This window comes from Trachurus japonicus, chromosome 18, assembly GCF_045865225.1.
Source record: "Trachurus japonicus isolate A0001 chromosome 18, Traja_1.0".
Taxonomy (NCBI): Eukaryota; Metazoa; Chordata; class Actinopteri; order Carangiformes; family Carangidae; genus Trachurus; species Trachurus japonicus.
In genome coordinates, this window is record NC_140924.1 from 8,518,142 (window position 1) to 8,543,076 (window position 24,935).

A 24,935-nucleotide genomic window follows, 5' to 3' on the forward strand; every position below is an offset into this window, starting at 1 on the left:
TTGAAGAAACAGTCGGAGCCAATCTGACAAGCCCAGCAATGCGTCTATATCTGTGCCACAACCCGCCACCCACTGTGCTATGATCCTTTCCACTTCACCTGTAAGCTAGTAAACAATTTGAATTTTGATGGAAAACCCCTGAAGAAAAAAAACCAAAAGAAGCCAGGAGTTGAATCTCGGTGGCACCATGAACAAATCCGACCTCAAATTTGACCAGTTGTTGTTTTTTTGGACCAGAAAATATCAAACTTTCTGTCTTTATATCCAACTTCTTTACCCTGCTAGACATCTGAAATGGTCCACTATTTTTTTCTTTTTGATTAAGCACAAGCAAAATGCTAAAATATCGCTTTCCTCCTATACCCTGTTTCATCCATCTCGCCATCCATCCACAACCACCCTTATACTTTTCTTGTTTCAACTCTTCATTTCACCTCAAGTACCACCATACCTCTCTTTCTCCTGTTGTGCACTACCCACATTCTCTTTCAAATTATATTACATAGCTTTTTTTTGTACATACATTTTGTTTGTATATTTCTTTAAAAAAATACACAGAATAGAGCATAATTAGGAACTTTTTTTGGCAGCTTCTTCCTATCTCAGAGGAAAGTCTCAATCGTCATCAGTTGTAAGAAGAGACGAAGACTTCTGCTTTTCTTTTAGTCTGAAAAAGAACCTCCAACTTGGCAGAACAAAGGTGGAGAAGAAAAGATAACTCTGGTATTCCTTCTTTTCCTTCAATCTTCTCCCTAAAGACCTCTTCGATCACTCACCCCCGCCTCAACCCATCAACTCTCTGCCGTTCAAACTGTCGCTCCCAGCAGCTCTTCTGACTTGGCCATGATCTCGTTCTGGTTGGAGTCCAAGCCGTAGAACTTGACCTTCAGCCCGTCGACGGGGTGGACCACGGGTACCGTGACCACGCGGGGGAACTGGCGGGTGGCCAGCTCGAAGCGGCTGGTGCTGGCCAGCTCGATGGCGAGGATGCGGAGGAAGAGGGTGGCGAGCTGCTTGCCCAGACAGGACCGGACGCCGCCGCCGAAGGGCAGGTAGTGGAAGCGTCCTTCTTTGTCTTCTCCCCGCTCCTGGCTGAAGCGGTCGGGGTCGAAGGCGTCCACGTCCTTGAAGACCGCGGAGGTGTCGTGGGTGTCCCGGATGCTGTACATCACGCTCCAGCCTTTGGGGATCTGAACTCCCTGGAGACGAAAAGACAAAGACATGTTGACATCCAGCAGGATCGTGAAGGTACAATCATAGATTCCTTCTACGACTTCTGTCTTCTGAGGAATCGTTCTTTTGGAATTAGATGGCATTTTCTTGTGTTGACACTTTCCCTTTTTGTAGTGGACTGTAGTTTGATGGGACTGTTACTAACACCTACCACTCTACAGAGAAAAGGCACTTGAAACTAGGGTTTAAGCAATTGCTGAAACGAATGGTACTTGTGCACGTGTGACTTGCAAAGAGTGTCCTTGTTATTTGAAGCATGATGAGGTATAAAAGGGTAAATACAGTCTGAGACTGTTAGTGGCCCACTTACGTCAAGTTCGAAGGTCTGCATGGCGGTCCGGTAGGCCCCTGAGACGGGCGTAAAGAGTCTCAGCACCTCCTTGATGACACAGTCCAGGTACTTGAGGCTCACGATGGTGTCCAGCCTCAGCTCCCCCTCGGGGCAGAGGCAGCCGTTGTGGAGGAGGCCCCGGGCCCTCAGCTCCTCCCTCAGACGCTCCAGCACAGCGGGGTGGCGGAGGAGCTGCATGATGAGGGAGGTGCTGGCACTGGCGGTGGTGGCGAAGGCAGCGAAGATCAGCTCGATGGTCGACTCCTGCGGGACGACAGAGAAACAGGATGTTATGTGAAGTGAAGTGACCTTTCAACCCCTTGAAGGGTCCTGACCTCCAGGTTGGGAACTACCCCTCACTTTTATTATTCCCTACATGACTAGAGGTGGGTGAAGCCAATCCCTGTGCCTGCCTGAACTAAGGGCGTAGGGGTTGATTTGCCTTCAATTTAAGCCAACTGGATTCCCCTTCAGAGTCTGGAGAGTGGAAATATAGAAGGTGGTGTGAAGTGCTACAGGGTGATGGTGGAAATTGGCCAAATCTCCACTGCTCATAGCCGTGGGTACAAGTGTTTTCTTTAAAGGTAACAGCAATATAAAAACATAGAATTTAACATTGTGTGAAAGGGGTTTTCTCACCCTGCGTGTTACACCGTTGACATTTCAATTAATTCCTTTTAAACGTGCCTTTTTTTTTCAAATGTCGTTTGTTAAGAAGCCAAACTGTGAGCAAAACACAACCCGGGACCTCAACCTTACGTTTGGGCGCAAATCCACCACCCCACACCTCAAGCCTGCCATTTGTTTCGTAACAACATCGGGCCAAAAAAAATGTCAAAAGCCAAATGCATAATAAAAGAATGTTATTTTTAATTCCTGAAAAGTAATGTGTTTGGAAATATGACGTTTAGTATCCAATAACAACATTTTGGTAGTACGCCTTACCGGGCCCGTTGTGAAGGTAGTGGAATAAATAACACGGAGGCCGGGGGCAGCACGACTCTCATTATAAACCTCTCATCTGCCATCATGTGTGTAGGGACACGCCTCCGCCTCGACCGACCGACAAGTATGTGTGTGTGCATGCATCAGAAAACGGCAGGAGAGGGCTTCAGCTTGGGCCTCCGCGACAGGGGCTCCCCAGTTCACTTTGAGTGTGTATTTATATATATATATATATGTGTGTGTGTGCGTGTGTGCGTACAGGAGGCCTCATTCAGACCCCTAGCAGGGGGAGTGTTGACTTATTTTTGGCCCTGGACTTAACCCAGAAACCACAGAGAGCAAGAGAGAAGCAGCGAGAGTTGAGTTTCCACAGAATTCCTCAGAATTGCTCTAATAGGTAAATAGAGGGTGTGCCTGTCCGAGTGTGTGTGTGTGTTTGTGTGTGTACTGTTAGTGTCTGTGTAAGGCCATTAGCTTAGCATCCCTGCTGTCATATTTTACCTAAAGATGTGGATCATAAGTCACAACGATGCCAAGACGATTTGCCAGAGAAGTTATGATGTGTATGTAGGTATGTGTGTCCAGACAGGTTCTCCTCTGGCACCACTTTCCTGGGTAAACAGCGAGTGTGTTCTTCTATATGTGTTACCGTTTGTGTGTGTATGTGTGTGTCAGCGTTTCTGCCGTCATATTTGTTCTTCTCAATGTGCGACTGCGTATGTGTTTGCACACACACACACACAGTTCGCATCAGACTTAGCATGTTTCTGCTCCGCATGTGTTGACGCTCCCACGCATGATTGACTGACTTCTTGTGTGTCTGGCTTCTGTCCAGTGTGTGTATGTGTATGTGTGTGTGTGTGTCCTCGTAGGTGTTACCTTCAGCTCCTGCATGGTGAGCTCGGTGCCGTTCTCTTTGGCGCTCTCCATCAGGACGTCCAGCGCGTCGCTGTAATCCTTCCCCTGGGAACACAGTGGCTTCTCCCTGATGGCCTTCTCTATGCTTTTCTGCAGAGTGTCTCTTGCACGGATCCCCTGAACACACCACAACCAAACCAAGTTAAACAAGAGTTTTACTGAGTGATACCCAGATATTCTCTAGGTGCACATCTATTTGAACCGATTTAGGGGGTCACATGCCATGACAACAAACAATTCAGACAGCTAATAGGGAATGATTGGACGGACTGGACGAACCTTCCTGTAGCCGCTGAACGGCAGGTCGATGGGCAGACTGAAGAGGTTGTCAACAAAGTCCTGGAAGGTGGAGAACAGATGCCTCATCTCCTCCTCCGACACCCTGAAGCCCAGCAGCACCCTCACCGCCATGGTGAACGACAACCGCTGGCTCTCCCTGAGGAAAGAGAAGAGGTGGAGGGATACATCAAGTTATGTGCATTTTAAGTTTCCTGAACCAAAACTTCTACAACTGATTAGACTTTAGGCGACTCTACCTGTGCTGATGCTTCGACTAAGGACACTTACATTCAGTAATTTGGCAAATGTTTCTATCCAAAGTAACTAACGAGTGAGGGATATCAGTAGATTCAAGATTCCCCAAAATGTCGATGCTTCAACTGGTGGTATTGTCTCTACTTTGAAGGTCAAGGTACTTCCCACGGTGACTGTCCCATGGACAGTTCGGTTGGGTTTTCCTAAGAGCATTGTCTCTACCTCTAATGAATCCGACAACCTTCAAACTCACTACGCTCTACCTGAGATCCTTGTACCATCATGATGAAGTTTCTACACACCACATCTCTGTTTCTGAATGTAGTAATAATGCCCTTTTTCTTGGAGAAACAAGAAAAAGGGAGGTGCTCTCAGAAGACATGATGACTGTTTCGGACAGTTCGGTTGGGTTTCCTAAAGGACATCGTCTCTACCCTTGAATGATCTGACATTCTACCTGAGATGTTCCTACCATCATGAAGAGGTTCTGTGTTTCTAACTGAAGTAATAGCGACCTTTTCTTGGAGTAACCATACTGATATTACTATTATCTAACAGTTCCCTGGCGTACCTGTAGACGTTGATGGGCTCGGGGTTGGAGCTCCACACTCGGAGGCTCTCCTGGATGACCTGCTGGATCTTGGGGAGGTAGGACTCCAAGGCCTCGTGGCTGAACACTTTGGCAAACACCTGGAGAGACAGAAGAAGAGGAGGAGGAGTTGTTATTTAGTGCCACTTGAAATGCAATGAAACACCAGATTAAGATCGTCCATGGTTTTTTATTAAATGCCCATAACTTGCGTGACTTGGTTCACACACAGAGGACATGCAGATATTAATTTGAGCCAGTGCGAGTGAAAGCAAAGGACAAAGCAGTGATTACACACTCTGCTGTAATCCTCCTCACCCTCCTCCCTTGTTACAATCACGGCAGCCAAACGTCTTTAGGAAACCTGGAGCGTGGCAAATCTTGACTCACAGGGCGTGTGAGCAGATGGCAGCTTGTTCTACTCTAATATTTACAGTCGTTACCTCCAACAAGGAGGCGGAAAGGTCGGACAGTGGTCAAGGTTTACCCCTTTGGGTTCAATCAATCAGACGTACTTTTGCAAACTCATTGATGCTTTTAAGTCGATTTTTTGACGTAAAACATCCCAAAAAACACTTCAACCTTATCCTGTTTGACCTTTTCCTTTCTCTTCTTTGCTTTACAACACTGAGAGTTGACTATCTTTAGGTTTTGGACCGTCATTCGTACAAAACAAGCAATTTGGTGACGCCAACTCGTTGCTCTGTAAAATTGCGACTGGCATTTTTCACTATACTTTGGCAGTTTATAACCCCACATTTTGGAGGATTGTGTAACCTTGGACCCTCTCGGTGCTTTTCTACTCCTTCTCGTTGGGCACTGCAGTCGTTCCACTCTTCATGTATGTATACATTATATTTATATTTATATGCTTTATCCTGTCGAACCTCTTCAACATTGATCCTTACTCACTGGAGCTGCACCTCGTCCAGACTTTTTCCATCTGTGGGTTCATTCTTATTCATTTTCTGTGATGCCCGTTTCCTTTATTCATCCCTCGATTCTCTCTCTCTCTCTCTCCCTCCCCCCCTCCCTCTTCTCCCTCTTTACAGAGACTTATACATTGTGGAGGTTTTCCCCTGTAGTCAGCAGAACCAGAATGACAAGCAGAAAGAGAGAGAGAGAGAGAGGGGGGGGGTTGAGTCTTTCCTGGCTGCTCGTAGTATTTCTGAGTATGAATCAGTCACCAGTCGTCAGTGTTGTTTGGACAAATAACATTCCATCTGATTTAACCTCCAAAACTGTCCTTAAAACAGTCTTGGAAATGATTTAGACGTGGAGAACATTGGAGGGAGAGAGAGAGGGAGCAGACGGGACTAGAATAGGCCTTTTATATTAATATGAATCAGTCACTAACACTTAGCTTTATTTGGATAAATAACATTCGTGTGCGTTTAACCTTTAGAGCTTTTCCGCAGAACAGTCGCATATTATTTCAAAAACGGCTGCAGGGACGCGGGAGGAGAGGACGGAGGACTGGATTCTGCTTCTTAAACAATGTGACGTGGAGAAAAAAAAACGTTTTAGTTTACACAGCTTCGGATCAGAAGTTGTAAGGTTTTTGTTTTATATCTGAGACGATGTCGTGGCGGCGGCAGCGGCAGCGAGTGCTACACATGGTTTGCATTTTCTGCTCAATGAAACGAGACTGGAACATTTGAACAAGCAAATTTTTATATTAGCAAAGAAATACTGTCTAATGATAAGTCAGCCGCTCAATCACCCGTTCAGTCCGCCCGCTCAGGATGTTGGCTCGAGCGTTCGCATGTCGACGGGTTTCCTTGTGTTATTTTCTTCCCTTATTTGTTTATTTTGAAGCCACTTTAACGTCTTTTTAATGAACTCCTTTATTATCCGACCTATAACTGCATCTCCTCTGTGGTTTTTCTCAGCTTATTTAATCGCTGTGGGTTCGTTTTATGACTTTCCTTCAGCCCTTTTTTTTTTTGTTTCGGATCAGCGCAGCTAACACTTGACACAGTGGAGATTTGTCTTCTCCTAACTCCTGCATCCGGAACACTGCACAAAGAGAAGCGTCTGTCCTGTGTGTCTTATAGGATATATTTTCCATATGTTGCCCAACACACTGGAAGAACATGGTGGTGGTGAAGACAAAGTGTTCCTGCTTCTCCTCTCTGAGACATAATAGAGGTTTGAGAGGGAAGAAAGGAGCTTCTAGTGGGGTTTGAGCTCAGGCCAGCGAGGGTACATGTGGTTCCTGAGGTCGATGTTTCAGCCACCAAACCATCAGTTGGGCACTCGTACTCTTTATTTTGTCCTCTACCTCATTTTCCTCTCACGTTCTTTCTCCTCCGTTGCCCTCTTCTTCCCTCTCTCTCTCTCTCTCTCTCTGCTCATTCCTCCAAACCCTGCATCCCTCCCTCCGTCGCCCTCAGAATGAATGAACAATAGCCCACTGAGCCGGTGCCGTGTGCGGGAATTACGTGTACGCGCCATACGGGTACATATATATATATATATGTATATGTGTGTGTGTATATATATATATGTGTGTGTGTGTGTGTGTGTGTGTTAGGGAGTGGTTAGTGCAGATCACAGAGCGCTCTAAGACGTTAGCAGCGCTACATTTCCTCTGCTGCCGCGCCCTGGGGCCCGCTGGTCACAGATCAGCTTACATGACCCGCTCGCCAACCCTGACCACAGGGGATTACACACAGCATCTGACCTCAAAACAGTCTGAGAAAACACACCAGGGCCCGTCACGGCCGCGCCTCCCTCCCTCCCTCCCTCCGTCCGCCGGGGGGGTGGGGGGGGGGGAGTCGGGCCCACGCTCGTATAGTTTGATGGGTCACAGTCGCAGCTCGGGGGGGGCGGGGTGGAGGTCAGGGGATGGGGGTCGTATCGTCTGACTGATTGGATTGATTTCTTAATCAATTACCGAGAGCCTGACTGATACCTGATCAATCATAGTTACATAAAGACACGTTTTTTACAACGATCCTCAATGTATGATTCAAACACTTGTGATAAATCCGTATGAGACGTTCAACTAAGTATATAGAGTTAGCAGTCCCCGCCCTCGTCCCTACGTCACCACATTCACGCGCATCCCTTGGCTGCACACACAGAGAGGACCGCCCCTTTATGCCGTTCTCTCTCCTCATTGGATAAAGGTTGTAGGATACAAGGAAAGTTTTCTCCTCGACTTACAGCAGAGCAGAGTGACTGACAGACCCGTGTTTCAGACCAAACACTCTATAGAAGTGATTGATGTCGGAAGATAGAACTATTTAAGACTTATATTAACACAAATATTCAGCTTACTTCTGCTTTAAAGGGGAACTATGCAAGTCCGTTCGCTTTTCCGCTGTTTCAGTTACGCTCCTCTCGCCCATGTGCATTTGTTTACAAGGAAGCCGGCGAAAAATCAAGAAATGGAGCGGTTACAATATAACATATAAGATGTTACGACGCGTGTGTTTGTGTAGTCTTAACCGTCATAAACAAAAGATCACGAAGCAAGGTTGGTTTTCAGCCATGAGATGCCAGGTGGAAGGCAGAGAGCCTCCGTTCTCACTCGTAACAAGTCACAAGTCATGTAGGTAACTATCACAATTACTCCGGAGCTTTTTAATGAAGGTAAAAATGTAGCATAGCCATGGGAGAAATCCTGCTTAGTTCCTCTTTAAGTCGACATTTAGATGCATTTCACCGGATTATCCAGCAGTAAACTCGATATTAATCAGGTTATGGTTTGATTACCTTCCACTCAATCAGCTGTTCATATCCATGGTCTATAAAAACATTTGTAAACTAGAAGAACGTGACTGAGAATCTTTGAGGGGAAGATTCCCAATCAATCAATCAATCAATCAATACATACGTAGGTAAAATGTCAACATGATGAGACTGGAAGCTGAATAATATAATATATATCGGTCAAACCCAGAGGAGGTTGTGTAACGCCGTGAATTTAGCCATTTAACCCCGTCTGTGCAGGATTACGCATAATTGGTCAATTTAGGTGAGTACTTCACCTCCACACACACACACACACACACACACACAGAGAGAGAGAGAGCAGCATGGCTGAGCTACTGTAGGACCAGTGAGTGAGTCAGTGTGTGTGTGTGTGTGTGTGTGTGTGTGTGTGTATATGAAAGGTAACTATAGGTCAGACACGCACATGGTATCTCCCTGCGCGGCGCTGGCTGTCAATCAAACACAGTTTTTTATGCAGTGTCACTCTGGGACTGTCCAAGTAAGTGTGTGCGTGCATGTGTGTGTGTGTGTGTGTGTGTGTGTGTGTGTGTGTGTTAGTGGGGGAGGGAGTGGTGGTGGATTGTTCAGTAAAACAGTCATTTTTTGCTGCACCACAAAAACGTGACTGTCTTCTGTAGCCTGCAGCGCAAAGACACAGGCTTAAAGACACACACACACACACACACACACACACACACACACACACACACACACACAGACACACACACACACTGTCGCACACACAGACACAGCCGTCCTAATAACGTCCATATGTCTTAAATTATGTGAAAGTGCTGCGAGCTGCTGGTTCCACAGACATGTAAAGACTCTTTATTCTTCTCTCTGCCCTCCTTTCCCTCCTTCTCCTTCTCCTTCTCCTTCGCTCTCTCTCTCTCTCTCTCTTTCTTTCTTTCTTTCCTTCCTCCCACCTCTTCCCGTCTCTCCCTGCCCCTTCATCCTTCCTTCTTTTAAAATACTCTCTCTCTTCTTCCTCACGTCTCCATGTTTAACGAACGTCCCATCAGGTTCGGTCTCGTTATTATTGTTCAGTTCATTAACTGAAACTTTCCAGAGGGAGGAATCGAACGTGAAGCTGCGTTAAAACTACAGTATTGGCATTAAAATCTTGAGTTTTCTTTTTTCTTTTCTTTTTTTATTAGACTTCTGGTTTCACTCTGCAGAACTTTAAAGGGAAATGCTGCTCTTTTTAAGTCTCTAAACAAACCGAGCGAATCTGCAGAATAAGCTGTTTCATGCATCTACAGTACTGTACAAGATGAGCTCATTAACTCCTATAGTGTTATATATGTATTATTATTTAACTGTAACTTCTAATGCAAACATCACAGCTGCAAAACATCCAACAATTGTGTGACATATTCACCTCTGTTAAACCGAGAGCAGAAAGCTTTTTTTAATTCCTGCATCTTTAAGTGATTAACAGACAGTGGAGCAGTGCAGTGCCCTCTACTGGTGATGAGCAGCATCACACAGCTCACACAGAGAGGAGAGGGAGAGACCTTAACAATCATTATCACACACTTCCTCATTCATCCAGTCTGTGAATGTTTAACCAGCTCGTCTATAACACAGTATACTTCATAAATGGACGATATTAGATCATTATTCAACATTAAAAAAGAGCTGGAGTTTCTGAAACAAGAAGAGACAGAGTGAGAGTTTTGTCAAAGGAGGTAAAAATAAACAAAGATGTGGCTGCGAGATGTTTCCACCGCGGCTCAGGAGGTTGTTACAACACTCAGCAAACATGAGCTTCATCTATTTATAACACAACACGAGATAAATAAAGAGGGGTTTTCTCTCCTGGGTGAGCGGAGGTGAGCGTGTGAATATTATAAACTGACCGATCCTGGGTGTATCGATTTATTTACTGTAAGAAGACGAACGAACGGATAAAAGAACGAGTCCCAAAAAAGGTGGAGAATAACTAACGTAAAGATATAAAAACGGGCAACACTTTATAATAAGTAGGCTACACGCTATTACGCATTAGTTAAGCATGAATAAATACTGAATTCATCATTTATAATGCATGAATACTCATTAGTTTGTAGTTTATTAACACAGTTACTCATCATTGATCAGCACTAACTGTGTTTATAAACTACATACTGAGTATTCATGCGTTATAAATGATGAATACAGTATTTAGTAATGCTTAGCTAATGCTTAATAGTGTGTACAGTACTTAGCCTATAAATGTTACCTAAAAATGTTTGTTATATGGAAGTTAAAGCTCCACTACATCACGTCACATCCATAGGTCTGTATTTAATCTGTATTTAGAGACAGAATGGCACTTTATTGACTTTAATGTCTCACTGAATGTTTATTTTATGATGAAATACAAGGGTTTTGTACAGTTTTAACTTGATGGGACGTTAAAAGACAATCTGTCTGTCTTTTAACTTGTAAAGCACTTTGTGTTGCATTTTATATAAATGAAATGTGCTATATAAATAAATAAAGCTTGAAGTATCTATCTATCATCCATCTATCGTTCTATCTATCTATCTCTATCTATCTATCTGTCTATATCTATCTATCTATCTATCTATCTATCTACAGTATCTATCATCATCTATCTATCTATCATCTATGTATGTATGTATGTATCTATCTATCTATCTATCTATCTATCTATCAGTCTATCATTCCATCTATCGTTCTATTCTATCATCTATCATTCTATCTATCATATATCTATCTATCTGTCTGTCTGTCTATCTATCTATCATCTATGTATGTATCTATCTATCTATCTATCTATCTATCAGTCTATCATTCTATCTATCGTTCTATTCTATCTATCTATCTATCTATCTATCTATCTATCTATCTATCTATCTATCTATCTATCATCTGTCTGTCTATCTATCTATCTTTCTATCATCTATCTATCTATCACAATATCTATTTGTCTATCTCTGTCTGTCTATCTATCTATCTATCTATCTATCTATCACCTGTGTATCACCTGTGTATCATCTATCTAGCTATCCATCTATCCATCTATCCATCTATCTATCTATCCATCCATCCATCCATCCATCCATCCATCCATCCATCCCTCCATCCCGGTGTGGCCCGGTGTGGCCGTGTAGTGGAAACCCCGGCTGCTGTGGCTCTTTGAGGCAGTTTGAGTTTCCTCGCTTTAACACGAGGTTGTATGGAAACTGGCTGTGCTGATCCACCGAAGGCGAATGTGCTGTGTGAAGATCGTTTTTCCGTACGAAGAAACCACAAGGAGGGCAGACGCACAAACACACACACACACACACACACACACACACACACGGGAGCAGTTCTGGTCCAGTGGGTCAGACAGACGACGAGCCAGTCGCTCATTCTTCTTTTTTTTTTTCTCCGTCGATGTTGTTTCGCTTCTGTCTGTTGACTCTGTTTTATTATCCAGAAAACAGGAGGACGAGCGCTGCCAACACACACACACACACACAACACACACACACACACACACACACAACACGCACACAACACACACACAACACGCACACAACACACACACAACACGCACACACACACACACACACACACAACACACACACACTCCTACATAATCCTTGAACGCCGCCCAGCTGACCTCTCGTTGCTAATCTTCACTTTATTTAACATTTCATGGCGTCTGTCTGTCTTTTTTTTAAATCTATTTATGTAATCTATCTATCTATCTATCTATCTATCTATCTATCTATCTATCTATCTATCTATCTATCTATCTATCTATCTATCTATCTATCTATCTATCTATCTATCTATCTATCTATCTATCGTTCTATCTATCGTTCTATCTATCTATCTATCTATCTATCTATCTATCTATCTATCTATCTATCTATCTATCTATATCTATCTATCTATCGTTCTATCTATCTATCTATCTATCTATCTATCTATCTATCTATCTATCTATCTATCTATCGTTCTATCTATCTATCTATCTATCTATCTATCTATATCTATCTATCTATCGTTCTATCTATCTATCTATCTATCTATCTATCATCTATCTATCATCTATATCTATCTATCTATCCATCTATCTATCTATCTATCACCTGTGTATCATCTATCTATCTATCTATCTATCTATCTATCTATGTATCGTTCCATCTATCTATCTATCTATCTATCTATCTATCTATCTATCTATCTATCTATCATCTATGTATCATCGATCTATCTATCTATCTATCTATCTATCGTTCTATCTATCTATCTATCGTTCTATCTATCTATCTATCTATCTATCTATCTATCGTTCTATCTATCTATTGTTCTATCTATCGTTCTATCTATCTATCTATCTATCTATCGTTCTATCTATCGTTCTATCTATCGTTCTATCTATCTATCGTTTTATCTATCTATCATCTATCTATCTATCATCTATCTATCATCTATGTATCATCGATCTATCTATCTATCATTCTATCTATCATCTATCTATCTATCATTCTATCTATCATCTATCTATCTATCCATCTATCTATCTATCTATCTATCTATCTATCTATCTATCGTTCTATCTATCTATCTATCTATCTATCATCTATGTATCATCTATGTATCATCGATCTATCTATCTATCTATCTATCTATCTATCTATCTATCATCTATCTATCTACCTATCTATCTGTCAATCACTCTGAGGGGGCGGGGCTTATGTCTATGTCTGATTCTCACTTCCTGTCACCTCCATCGCCTGATTGGACGGAAAAACGTTTCCACTTTCAACTGCAATAATCTGTTAAATCCACGAAAAAAAACAAAAAAAAAAAACAGTTTTGTTCTTAATTTTGAGACAAACTTTGATGTTTTGACGGCGGTTTCTCGTTCTCAGTGTTATTTCAACCCGTTTTTACGACGTGTCTTTGAACGCAACGCAGCCCTTCCAAGTGTTTCATTAACTATTAACTCTTATTGACAATCTTTCTCCCTTCCTTCTTTCCACAATCCTTTTTCCTTTCCTTCTTTCCACAATCCTTTTTCCTTTCCTTCTTTCCTTCCTTCCCTTTGTCCTCATTTCTTCTTCCTTCCTCTTTTGATCCAATTGACCTGATCCCTGTTCCCTCCTTCCGTCTTTCTTTCCATCCTTTTCCCCTTCCTTCTTTCCCTTCTTCCTTCCTTTTTCTTCCTTCCTTGAACGAATCTGTTCCCTACCTCCATCTTTCTTTCCTTCCTTTTTCTTCCTTCCTTGAACGAATCTGTTCCCTACCTCCATCTTTCTTTCCTTCCTTTTTCCCTCCCTTCCTTCCTTCTTTCCCTTCGTCCTTACTTCTTCCTTCCTTTTTGACCCAATTGACCCAATCTGTTCCCTCTCTCCTTCTGTCTCTCCTTCCTTTTCCTCTCCGTCCTTCCGTCCTTCCTTCCTTCCTTCCTTCCTTCCTTCCTTCCTTCCTTCCTTCCTTCCTTCCTTCCTTCCTTCCTTCCTTCCTTCCCTTCGTCCTTCCTTCTTTCTTTCTTTACTTCCTTCCTTCCCTCTTTCTTTCCTTCCTTACTTCCCTTCATCCTTCTTTCTTTCCTTCCTTCTTTCCCTTCTTCCTTCCTTCTCCTCGTCCTTCCTTCCTTCTTCCCCTTCGTCCTTCCTTCCTTCCTTCCTTCTTCCTTCTTTCTTTCTTTTCTTCCTTCCTTCCCTTCGTCCTTCCTTCCATCTTTCTTTCTTTCCTTCCTTCCTTCTTTGCCTTCATCCTTCCTTCCTTCCGTCCTTCCTTCCTTCTTTCCCTTCATCCTTCCTTCCTTCTTTCTTTCTTTCTTTCTTTCTTTCTTTCTTTCTTTCTTTCTTTCTTTCTTTCTTTCCTTCCTTCCTTCTTTCCCTTCGTCCTTCCTTCCTTCTTTCTTTCTTTCCTTCCTTCCTTCTTTCCCTTCATCCTTCCTTCCTTCTTTCTTTCTTTCTTTCTTTCCTTCCTTCTTTCCCTTCATCCTTCCTTCCTTCTTTCTTTCTTTCTTTCTTTCTTTCCTTCCTTCCTTCTTTCCCTTCGTCCTTCCTTCCTTCTTTCTTTCTTTCCTTCCTTCCTTCTTTCCCTTCGTCCTTCCTTCCTTCTTTCTTTCCTTCCTTCCTTCCTTCTTTCCCTTCCTTCTTTCCTTCCTTCCTTCCTTTCCTTCGTCCTTCCTTCCTTCCTTCTTTCCCTTCCTTCTTTCCTTCCTTCCTTCCTTCCCTTCGTCCTTCCTTGACCCAGGGGAGTTAAGAACATTCTCTTTATTTTTTCCAGAGCTGTATGTATACATATACATATATATGTGTGTGTGTGTGTGTGTGTGTGTGTGTGTGTGTGTGTGTGTGTGTGTGTGTGTGTGTCGGCCCCCACAGACAGAAAGCCCCTCTTTGTGCCATGTCGGGGTTTGAAGGGGGGGGGGGGGGGCAGTTGTTCCTAATCAGGGGTCATTACATGAGGTGAGTGCCGGGGTCTCCGGGGAGAGCAGAGGGGGATCAGAGCCCAGATTAGACCCAGCTCAACCCCGCACCGTCCCACACCGGGCACCGGGGCAACGAAACCTGAGCCCCCCCCCACCTTCCCCCCATTACCCACCCCCCCAAAAAATACCCCCTCCACCCCCCCCCCTCTCTCCCTCCTCCCCCTCATGGTGAATCCAGAGAGAAAGAGAGATTTACCGGAAAACACGGCAGCAGACTCTGCTTCTTGTTCCTCTCAATCTCCTCTTTTCTGTGTTTGTGTGTGTGTGTTTATCAGTGACTTTGTGTGTGTGTGTGCATGTGTGTGTGTGTGTGTGTGTGTGAGAGAGAGAGAGAGAGAGAGAGAGGGGAAGAGAGGGAGAGAGGAAGGTATGTGCCCCGGGGATAAGGGGATAATAGGAGGGAGAGGTAAGTGGCTGATTACCTGAAATGGTCCTGGCACAGAAAAGAGAGGGAGGATGAAGAGGGAGAAAGAGGGAGGATGAAGAGGGAGAGAAAGAGGGAGAATGAAGAGGGAAGGAGGGAGAGAAAGAGGGAGGAAAAAGAGAGAGGGAGAGAGCGAGGGAGGAATTAACAGAAATGAAGCAAAAAGAAGATACAGAAGAAGCAAAAGGGAAAGAAAAAAGGAGGAGGTATCGACCACCAGAATCTCTCTCTTTCTCTTGTCTCTGTGAGGAGGAGAAGAGAGGAGAGGAGAGGATGGAGTGATGGAGGAGGAGGAGGAGGAGGAGGAGGGTCGTTCTCACGCTTCAGTAGCCAGGACGCTGCTGATAAGGCCGAGAGAGAGACGGATAAGTTTACACTGATACTCTGTGTCTTTGTGTCTCCGTCCGTCCTGACGTGGACGTGAAGCTCCGAGCGCTGACGTCTGAATTTTGATTTCCTCCGTCTATTTAACAAACCCTTTTCTTTCTTTCTTTCTTTCTTTCTTTCTTTCTTTCTTTCTTTCTTTCTTTCTTTCTTTCTTTCTTCTGTTGTTTTGTCCTCGTTTCTTTGCGTCTTAATTCAGCGTTAAAACTTCTCAAGGTTTTGGAGACCGAGTCGTTACATTGATTTTGTCTTAGGAGCGAATGTCTGATCTGTTTCCTTTGTTACATCTGATAAGTTGATAATAAGATATTCATTAGGGCTGTGAAAGGTATAATAAATAAATGAACAAGGAATATGTAATGTGATTGAATGCAATTCATGCAAAACCGCTGATGCGCGTTGCCTTCAGGGACAGTTTTTCATCAAGCAGTCTCTGTATTTCCCTCTAAAACAACTCTGTCTGGTAACGTTGTGTTATTATCTCATAGCGTGGTGAATGTGCAGCTCACAACTTGTCCACCAGAGCGTTGTGGAGTTGTTGGATTGTGTATTTGATGAGTTTGATGAGGGAAACCAACAAAGAAGCTGCTTCATTAAGGTAAAAATGGAGCATAGTTCCTCTTTAATGTTGGAATATGTTTATAAGCTGCACTGGTTTTAATTCAGACCTGTTGGAACAAGTCGTTGACGTTTTACTGAACTCAACTTTTTTGACTAAAATAGACTTTTAAGTTGCAGATGTCAAACTTAAATTTCACAAATTTAAATAAAGTTCAGTCACAGCAGGTGTTCAACATTTATCGGTCGCCCTCCCTCGTGGCCCAGTTGTTGAAAAACGCGTGCTAAAGTGCCCCCTGGGAGCCAAAACGCGCGTTAAAGTGCCCTCTTGGGAGCCAAAACACGTGATTAAGTGCCCTCATGGCAGCCAAAACGTGTGCTAAAGTGCCCTCTAGGAGCCAAAACGTGTGCTAAAGTGCCCTCTTGGCAGCCAAAACACGTGATAAAGTGCCCTCTAGGAGCCAAAACGCGTACTAAAGTGCCCTCTTGGGAGCCAAAACGCGTGATTAAGTGCCCTCATGGCAGCCAAAACGTGTGCTAAAGTGCCCTCTTGGGGGCCAAAACACGTGTTAAAACAGGCCAAATCGACACTTTTTTAGTCTTAAGGTATCGATATTAAAACAGGCCAAATCGACGTTAAAAAAGGCCAAAATATTTTCACCGCCGACCAAACGCACCATGTCACTACGGTCTCACTCTTGTCATTTTCTGAAACTTGGCAGCCCAGGAAGTGCCCTCTAGGAGCGACATCGAAGAGCCAAAACACGTGTTAAAGTGCCATCTAGGAGCCAAAACGTGTGCTAAAGTGCCCTCTTCAGTGGCGAGGACGCACTATTATGTGCCCTTTTTTTTCCTTTTCGCCCCTGCCCTTCAAAAAGTCTGTGCACGCCACTGAGTAGCAATACCTAAAATAAAGGCGATCCAGTTTTGTTGAGGTTAATTTGGTGCAGAAATATGATGCCGAATAAAAACATGTTCATCTCTGCACACACAAACATGTAGGTGTGTGTGTTAGTGTGTTGACCCGTGTGTGTGTGTGTGTGTGTGTGTGTGTGTGTGTGTTGACCCTGACCTTCCTCCTCTTGCGGTGGATGTCCCCGATGCTGTTGGCCAGCGAGTTGGGTCCGAGCAGCGTGGACGTGCTCTGCGGCCAGTCCACCGTCACCAGCGTGTGCTCGCCCATCAGCACCTTGCGCACGTTCTCGGCGCCCGTCACGCGGATCAGCGGCCGGCCCAGCAGGTGGGTCTTGAACACGTTGCCGTACTTCTGCCGCCGCGACGCGTGGAAGCCCGAACCCTGAAAGAGACAAACACACAAAGACAAATGTTGTGAGTTTCAAGTTCAAATCATAATACGATTTTTTTGACTTATATTCGTATAAAATCTACTAACAATAGATGTTTCGTAGATATATAAAAAAAAAAGCTGCGGATATTTAAAAGAAACCAAACAGGGCTGGGTGGAAGTCCCTGAACGCATCGCCACCTGTTTTACTGACTCTTTCCTGTCCGTTCAGTTTCTGGAGATCCCCGCACTGCAAAAATTCAAAATCTTACCAAGAATATTTGTCTTATTTCTAGTCAAAATGTAATTTCTAGTCTAAATAAATCTAATTATACTTAAAGTAAGACTCATCACATTTAAAAAGTAGCTTGCTTTTAGATACTTTTTAATTTTTTCAAGCAAATTTTCCACTTAAAATAAGTAGAAAAATCTGATAGTGGAGCAAGTTTTTCTTTCTTATTACAAGCACAAAAAACTTGCTTTCACTGGCAGATTTTTCTACTTATTTCAAGTGAAAATTAGTTTGAAACAAGTGAAAATGATCTAAAAACAAGTTAATTTTTAGGTGATGAGTCTTATTTGAAGTGGAAAGAGATTAGTTTTGACTAGAAATGAGACATTTTGACAAGAATTAAGACAAAAATTCTTGGAAATATTTTGTGTTTTTGCAGTGCGTCTTTACTTTTAAGGAGACGTATTATCACTTTTAACTCTGTTTTATCTATTTTTATTCTACCTCGACACTGCTGTTGCCGAAAAAATTCATTCTGAGCACAGCTGTGTATGTGAATGACAATAAAGTATTTCAGATTTCAAGAGTTCACAACGTATTCTGCCACTTTTTCCACAAATTGAAATAGTTCCCAGGTGTCTTAAAGGAATAGTTCACCAAAAATTGAAAACATTATATGAGATTAATAGCGAGCGACACAAAAACGTCCATAAAACTACACAAAAACCATTTCATATTCCTCCACACTGAACTTCTGCAATCCGAAGTGTCCAGGCAAATTCAATACAGGACTGTTTAGGCTGTAAAAATGTCCTAAATTGCGTTGTTTCCAGTAAACTCTGGACTATCTCCCTTCAGGACACTTGGATTGCAGCGGACGAGCAGTGTGGAGGAATATTAAATGGTTTTTGTGTAGTTTTGTGGATGTTTTTGTGTTGGGGGGCTATTAATCTCATATAAAGTTTTGGTTGGACAAGGAACCGGCCTCCCGGGTCTCCAGATGCACTTTGAGGAATAAAAAACTACTCCGGAGTATTCATCAGCATGAGGGTGACTCACTAATGACTGAATTTCATTTTTTGGTGAACTATTCCTTTAAAGACATGTCTGTGACACGCTTTTGTTCAAAATACCCCAAGGATCAAACAACACAGCTCTATTCATACACTCACGGGTACAGTAGGGGTTGATATTATGCAAATTCATAAACTAATGACATCATTGTCAGACAACTGAGGGAACAGATCGTAAAAACCACACGACGAGCCTAAAAATTACAGATTTTTTTGTCGATTCTCACATTTTATGGGTCGGAAGGCAAGAAAAACACCCAAATATCTGTTAAAGAGGCTTCAAAAAGTGATATTTCCATCATACGTCCCCTCTAAAACCTTCTATTCAGCGTCACCGTCCTGAACAGATCTTATAACCTTCAGAAACGGTGACGATGTGTTTTTTGCGAACCGAGCAGAAAAAAAAAGAAAAGAAAAACTGAACCTGAACTTCTGACAGTTTTTTTTTTAGTTTCAGCTCCGCAGCGACTCTTATACGACTCATTTTTATGCTCGCCATTAATTTAAGCCTTTAGGATCTGACCTTCACTCCGGCTTTGATCTTCAAACCTAAAAGCTCCGAGTAAGTATTTTCTCTCTCTCTCTCTCTCTCTCTCTCTCTCTCTGTGGTTTGGGGCCCAAACAGACCGTTTCTGGTCCCTCTCTAACACCCCCCCTCCTCCCCCTCCTCCTCCCATTCATCCACATGCATAAAGTTACCGATGTTTCAATCATGTGGGAGAAAGTGAACTTCTCCGTGCTGAAGGAACTGGAGGCCACTGCAGATGTTTAAGACGCCCTCCACATACACATCAGGTTAATTCAATGAAAACTGATTTAAAGTTGCAGCTTCAGGAGTCGCGATGCCTTCAGGGGCGAGGAGGAGGAGGAGGAGGAGGGAGTTCAGCTCAGCGCAGGGTTAAAGGTTCTCCAAACATTTTGCAGCTCGCAGCTTCGAATGTGGAACTGTAAGTAGATGAGATTTCTCATCCAGAGCCGAGGAAGAAGAGGAAGAAGAGGAAGAAGAAGATCTCGATTGGATGCTGCTGCTGCTTCAGATCCTCTAGTTCAACAATTTGTATCAATATCGACATTTTACTGGACGTATTTATACATTAAAGATGAATATTTCAGCTTCAACAGAAACTTTAATCCCTCTTAACGCTTTAAACCACCTGTGACCTTCGATCAATCGCCATCGAATCTTGAAAAACCTCTGCGACGCTGCTGACATGTTTCTGTTTATATTTCGGTCATTTTACGCCGTAGAGAAGCGGTTCGCTCCTGCTCCTGTGATCGGGGGACTCTCCTCTTTCAAACACAACTCGACAACCTACGTTATTCACAGCCAGAGTTAGACGGCCAATCACAGAGCACGGCACACGCATTGTCACCTCTCATTGTGCATAACTGGTTGAACCCTCTGTCCGTCAAACTTGAGCATACGAGACTGGTTGAAACACTTGTCAAGTCAACTTCTGCCAACCAGTTGTCACTCTGGGATCAGGGAGAAATCTCGTCTATAGGGCGCAAAAATGGTACGGTTGAAAAAAATGTACAACAAATTTTTGGCGGAAAACTCAAAATCTTACCATGAATATTTGTCTTATTTCTTGTCAAAATATCTAATTTCTAGCCAAAACTAAACTCGTTTCACTTAAAATGAGACTCATCACCTAAAAATTAACTTGTTTTTAGATAATTTCACTTGTTTCAAACGTATTTTCACTTGAAATAAGTAGAAAAATCTGCCAGTGAAAGGAAGTGTTTTGTGCTTGTAATAAGGAAGAAAAACTTGCTCCACTATTAGATTCTTCTACTTATTTCAAGTGAAAATTTGCTTGAAAGAAGGAAAATGTGTCTAAAAACAAGCTACTTTTTAACGTGACGAGTCTTATTTTAAGTAGAATGACATTACTTATGACTAGAAATGACATTTTGACTAGAAATAAGACAAATATTCTTGGTAAGATTTTGAGTTTTTGCAGTGTGTGACTGGTTAAAACACTTGTCAAGTCAACTTCTGCAAACCAAAACGGTTGTCGTAACTGTAATGTAATGTATGACAAATTTTTGACGGAATAAAAATAAAGAGATAAATTCTTCTGCTTCTTTGCCACGTTTTCTTTCTTTCTTTCCTCGACCAGAGAGGAGGCAATGTTAAAAAAAAAAAAAGTTTTTAAAAAAGCCCCAGAGGACAGAGCTGGAGTCAGTTAGCGAGCTGACCTGAGTTCAGCTTTGACGCTGACCTCTAAACGGTGCGGGTCACGGCAGAGCGAGAGGGAGCCGACCCCAGAACTGTAAATGGGCTGTTTGAGTGAAAAGAATATATATCAGCCCCGGGGCCGGCTTACTGTGTTACACACACACACACACACACACACACACACACACACACACTAGCGCACACACACACATTTAGTGAATACACACCGAGCCTCACGGACAAACCCATCATTCACACACACACACACACACTAGCACGCACAGCACACACATACAGTAACAGCACAAAGACACTCAGACGCAGAAACGTGGTCATGTATGTTCTCACACACACACACACACTAAAACACACAGTTACACACACACATTCTTGTACTTGCTGCATAGTGAGGACCGAGTGAATTTCCTGCAAAGTGAGGACCGGCATTTCTAGACCTCATGTCAACACAGGAAACATATGTCTGAACACTAGGGGGAACCAACAAACTATACATTCGTTCAGATTGTGTGAAAAACAAAGTTTCAGGAAAAAAGTTTTTAACCATCAGAGTGAGGACCGATTTGAACTTTTCACCTTGCGCTCTGATTGGCTGCTGTTGATGGGCCATTAATTAGCAGAGGCCCCAGCTTCTGCTTCTCCAGCAGCTCTCAACAACTCTGTTACTGCTCTGCCTTTCTGATGAAGGCTGACCCTAACACCTGAACATATTTTCACAGTTCCAACAAGTGCATTCTCAAAAAACCCTCATATACATTTTGTGTACATATTCATAAATATGAATAAAAATATAATGAGTGTATTTTTTTTATATTTTTTTTCCCACATTCAGTCTTGATCATAAAATAATCTCCATCATCATAAACAGGATTTTAACCCTTCAAATGACAGATGGAAATTCCCTAAAATCAAAGGTGACAAGATGTGTGCATATTGCTCTCTCAGGATAACAAAACTTTTCTTCTTAAAATAAGATTTATCTTGTTATCATGAGGAAACAGAACACACTTGGCCAGCGATGGCCGGCGATGGCCGCAATGACGGCGGGGTAGCTATCCATGGCTACTTAACCAAAAGTCTTTGAACTATCAAACAAACAAGTGAACTATGGACTATGGAAGCTTGAATGGCCAAAATATGAAGTTATGACGTGAACCATATGTTGCGGTGTGTAAAAAAAAAAAAAAAAGGCAGTTGATTCGGTGGAAACCCTGCTTACAAAACTGGCAATCAAAGATGATGTGGAAATTAAATTGGAATGAGCACACAGAGCTATCGCCCCAGAATTTAAAGTTTTATTTTGATGAACACTTTCACTGCGGTGAAGTGACTTCATGGTCTCTTTGACATATAAAGAGCATCAGAGTTTCACATAACTCAAGGGGACACCTAATTAAAAAATTCAGATTAAATTTATGTCAATATTGATTTAACCTCTTGATTTATTTATTGAGGAAATGAACAAATGAGTGGAGAAACATATAAAATTGTACAATTCAGTCAGGCAACTCAAAATTAGAACAATTAATAACAATGAGCAGGCAACAGGCTCTGTCTCAGATATTCATTCCCTGAATAATGATCTACTTTGACAGACATTACAGGGAATGAAAGCAGGGCCTCGCAGGAAATCATAGAGACAGAGCCCACAGGTGGATGCTGGGGAGGTGGTGGGTTTGCAAAACCTCATGGGTAGGAGGGGCAACAGCAGTAACATGAAGAAGCAGTAAGGGTCCCAGCAGGGCAGCAGCAGTGTCGGCAGCAGCATAGCCAAGACTGACTGTTATCTGTCTTAACTAGCTTTGCATCATATGATTTAATAAATATGAAAAATAACATGAATTAACTCTGTAGCTACAGACTTTCCAGATCTCAGTCTGTTATTATCTCTTGGAGACTGTGGACCCACTTGTAGTGCTCCACCACCATAACACGAGCTACATGATATGATAAACCTCTGTTAAAGTTAATTCCGGTATCTGTAACTTTCTCTGATGTTCTTTTGTGACATACTGTTTGAGTTCACTATTCTGTCTGTCTGATATACTTTCAGCAAAAGTCTCAAATGAGATTCCCAGAGTAAATAAAATTTTGTGTTATTGAGGAGAAAATCTTGAGGGGATAGTTATCTGTCCTGTACAGTTCCATATACTGTAAAGATGATCTGTATATTGATTTTCCTCCTCCTTGCACTCTTAGCATATAACTCTTAGAATCTAAGAAAATTAGACCTCAGCCATCTCTCTAGCTGAACCGTTCTTCAGGAGCTGTATTAGGATGGGTAAATTTGAATCAGATGGAGGAAGAAAATGCATCAATACTTTACATTTCCTGAAAATTTCCAAATCAAAATTTCATAGTCCTTTGAATTAATATGATCCTCCATCATTGTTTTTATATAATGAAATTGCAGTCTTTTAAATTTCTCCATCTGTCTCTTTAACAGGTGAGAGGCAGCCAGTGTCACTCAGCCGGTGAACTCTTCACCTTGCACAGAGTGCTCTGGCTGCTGAGTTGATGGGTCGTTAATTAGCAGAGCCCCAGTCCTGCTTCTGCTTCTCCAGCACCTCACTAAAACCCTGTTAACCCTTTCAGTATTTTGCCTTACTGAAGACGTTTGACCATAAAACACAAACATATTTTCACACAATTCCTTTAACTGGATAAAGTCTAAATTAAAAAAAAAGTGCATCACTTTTTATGCCTTTAGATATATTTTCTTTTTCACATTAAGGGCTCTAATTTCGTAGCTCTCTCCCAGTCTCTGTCGTGTTTAGGCACACTTTGCAATTTTCGTCCACCACGCACCCTACTGCAAATCCTCCTCTTTCCCACCTCCGTCCCTCCAACCAGCGCAAGTGGGAAATAGAGAAGGCGTGAGAGGGTTTAGAACAGCTGATTCAAATCTACACCAAATAATTCACTAACGCTTTAAGCTAGGAGGCAGACATTTGAGTTTGTGTATCAGGAAGTGAGGCCCATCAACTGTGTGGAGTTCCGTGCGACCCTCAGACGTGTCAAAGGTCACCGTGTGTTTGTCGTTCTTGTTCCTCTCAAGGACACACAACAACACTGTCCCTTCGGACTCCTTGGTTTGTGTTTCAAGACGAGTCAAGTGCAGCAGACCCCTGGCACCTATTATGTGGGCCGATCCCCACCATGGCGACTGTCGTCTGTCTTTTTTTTTTAAGTAGCCTATATACAGTATTTTTGGCTTTTCATACCTTTATTTGATAGGACAGTTCAGAGTGTGAAAGGAAATGGGAGGCAGAGAGAGGGGGGAATGACATACAGGAAAGGGCCGTAATGTTCACTGTTGACTTTAAATCATGTTGTTTGTGCTGTGAAAACTAATGAAAGCTCAAGTCCCATTGTCATGGGCATGATGTGCATGTAAAAAAATGTGTAAAAATGCTCTGCTATGACTATTTTTTGATAAAAAAAAGTTGTTTAAAATAAATCTCCAAAGACACTAACAACACGTCCATATTTCTCCCTCATTGAAAAATTCACATCTTATTAATATGCATGATTTGCTTGGTCAGGGTTGCTAGGTAACGGCGGTGCGCGCAGTGTTGCCAACTGGCGACTTTCCAAACCCTCTTGGCGACTTCTTTTGTAAAAAGCGACTAGCGACAAATCTAGTGACTTTTTCCAGAGATATTACAAATGTTTCAGGACCTGAAATCACGTTATTACAGCTGTATTCAACGAGCAGCGGCGCTGCCGCGAGCACTCATTGGCTGCCCCCCCCCCCCTCCCCCCCGCGTCAATGCGTCAGGGGCAAGGAAGACAGACAGGTGATTTGAAAACACGAAGCTCACGTCAGGTTTCAAGTGCAAGCTTGTGTTTCCTCTGGGGAGTCTTTGTATTAAAATGCAAATTTGAATGTAAACCGAAAAGTGAATGAAGTTTAAAGACAGAGAAAGAAAATGGATCACAGGATTCGAACCCAAGTCTACAGATTATAAGTCAGCGACATTACCACATTGCCACCGCTGCCACACATAATTTTGTGGTGCATCCAGCTGTTATGTAGGAGTGAA

The 24,935-nt window shown here is 42.7% G+C and overlaps 1 protein-coding gene across 1 annotated transcript in view; it reads right to left on the reverse strand.

Annotated features, from left to right (window-relative positions):
* Nucleotides 1–217: 217 nt before the first annotated feature.
* The window catches only part of cyp26b1 (cytochrome P450, family 26, subfamily b, polypeptide 1), a 43,965-nt gene continuing 19,247 nt past the window's right edge, over nt 218–24,935 (reverse strand). The window contains exons 2-7 of the mRNA XM_085806256.1: nt 17,169–17,393; nt 4,533–4,651; nt 3,707–3,863; nt 3,389–3,544; nt 1,544–1,828; nt 218–1,199 (exon numbers count right to left, since the gene is read on the reverse strand). Coding sequence (XP_085662382.1) covers nt 807–1,199; nt 1,544–1,828; nt 3,389–3,544; nt 3,707–3,863; nt 4,533–4,651; nt 17,169–17,393 — 1,335 coding nt within the window. The 3' untranslated portion in view covers nt 218–806. The remainder of the gene's footprint in view (nt 1,200–1,543; nt 1,829–3,388; nt 3,545–3,706; nt 3,864–4,532; nt 4,652–17,168; nt 17,394–24,935) is intronic.